The sequence below is a fragment of the Egretta garzetta genome, unplaced genomic scaffold (genome assembly GCF_000687185.1).
Source record: "Egretta garzetta isolate BGI_Z169 unplaced genomic scaffold, ASM68718v1 scaffold163, whole genome shotgun sequence".
Lineage (NCBI taxonomy): Eukaryota > Metazoa > Chordata > Aves > Pelecaniformes > Ardeidae > Egretta > Egretta garzetta.
In genome coordinates, this window is record NW_009259308.1 from 3,431,497 (window position 1) to 3,433,014 (window position 1,518).

The following is a 1,518-nucleotide window of genomic DNA, read 5'->3' on the forward strand; positions in this document are numbered from 1 at the left end:
TGGGATGTATGCCTGGGGGGGGATAGCGGTTTGTTTTTTGTTTGTTTTTTTTTTCTCTTTAACGCGAAAAAACAGGGTGGGAGGGGATTGACTTATTTAATTGCTTATTTCAATAACGTACCGTAAATGTACCGAGCTGGTGTGAACGATTTCTTTCTCTCCCCCTGCTCCTGTCGTTCCCTTTTGCCCCTCCCTTCTCCGCAGGCCACCTCTGTAAAGGTGTGTGTAAACTTGAAGAACTCGGGCTTTTTCAGTTAAAATCTTCACCTGTATCGCAGCACAGCAAACATGCCTGAACAAAGCAATGATTACAGGGTGGTTGTGTTTGGAGCAGCAGGGGTTGGCAAAAGCTCCTTGGTCCTTCGTTTTGTAAGGGGAACTTTCAGGGAAACCTATATCCCCACAATCGAAGATACGTACCGGCAGGTAATCAGCTGCGATAAGAGCATCTGCACCCTTCAGATTACGGACACCACGGGAAGCCATCAGTTCCCTGCTATGCAGAGGCTGTCTATATCCAAAGGGCATGCTTTCATCTTGGTGTACTCAGTCACCAGCAGGCAGTCCATGGAAGATCTTCAGCCCATCTTTGAACAGATTTGTCAGATTAAAGGGGACATCCAAAAAATCCCAATCATGTTGGTGGGTAACAAAAGTGACGAGACCCAGAGGGAACTGGATGCCAGCGAGGGGCAAGCGTTAGCCAGCAAGTGGAAATGCTCCTTTATGGAGACCTCAGCCAAAATGAACTACAACGTGCAGGAGCTCTTCCAGGAGCTCTTGAACCTGGAGAAGAGGAGAACTGTCAGTCTCCAGGTGGACGGAAAGAAATCCAAGCAGCAGAAAAAGAAAGATAAACTGCAAGGGAAGTGCTCTGTTATGTGATTGACTTGGGCTAGACTCGTGCCACTGCATGGTATAATCGGAGCATGGACTCCCACAGAAAATACATTTCTGCTGGAGGTTTCAGATGAATCCATGCCTTATAGGGCTATTGATTTCCTCCAAAATCTCTGCTGGATTGTTTTATGTGTTGGTTTTAAAGAGGATGGCTTTCTGCATGTGTATTTTTTTTTTTTAAATAATAAACGTTTAATGTTAGCAATTACATGTGACTAGAAGTTTTTAATGCAAGAAGTTTAGAGAAGAGAAAAATGTCAGTCAGAAAAAAAATCTCTATTCCTATGAGTACATGCTAGTTTTTAAGTATTTCCAGCCTATTAGCTTGAAAGAAATCATGGTATTTATAATGTGTATACTTCAAAAATTGTTTTCAGAGATCTATTGACCAGAGCAAATCTTTAACAAAGCTAGGCATTTGCACTGCAAACGAATGTATATGTGGTTCCAGGTGCTGACATTTCTGGCAGACAAACTGGCTTGCCTACCCAAGACTTTTTTTTTTCAGAGTAGAAGTTAGGTTTTCCTGTGTGCTATGCAATTCCTGAGACTTCTGCAGTTCTGTGGGGGATTAAAGCTATACCTGCATATAATCAGGCTGTTTGCTTTCCGCCCCCC

The 1,518-nt window shown here is 43.3% G+C and overlaps 1 protein-coding gene across 1 annotated transcript; it reads left to right on the forward strand.

Moving 5' to 3' along the window:
* The first annotated feature begins 25 nt into the window (after positions 1-25).
* On the forward strand, positions 26-1,174 carry LOC104123919 (GTP-binding protein Di-Ras2). The gene has a single exon (XM_009636208.2). The coding sequence runs from the start codon at positions 289-291 to the stop codon at positions 883-885; it is 597 nt and encodes a 198-aa protein (XP_009634503.1). The 5' UTR covers positions 26-288; the 3' UTR covers positions 886-1,174.
* The last annotated feature ends 344 nt before the right edge of the window (positions 1,175-1,518 follow it).

What these genes read in the sequence shown, in the direction of transcription:
- LOC104123919 (XM_009636208.2), top strand. Translation starts at nt 289, where the DNA reads ATGCCTGAACAAAGCAATGATTACAGGGTGGTTGTGTTTGGAGCAGCA.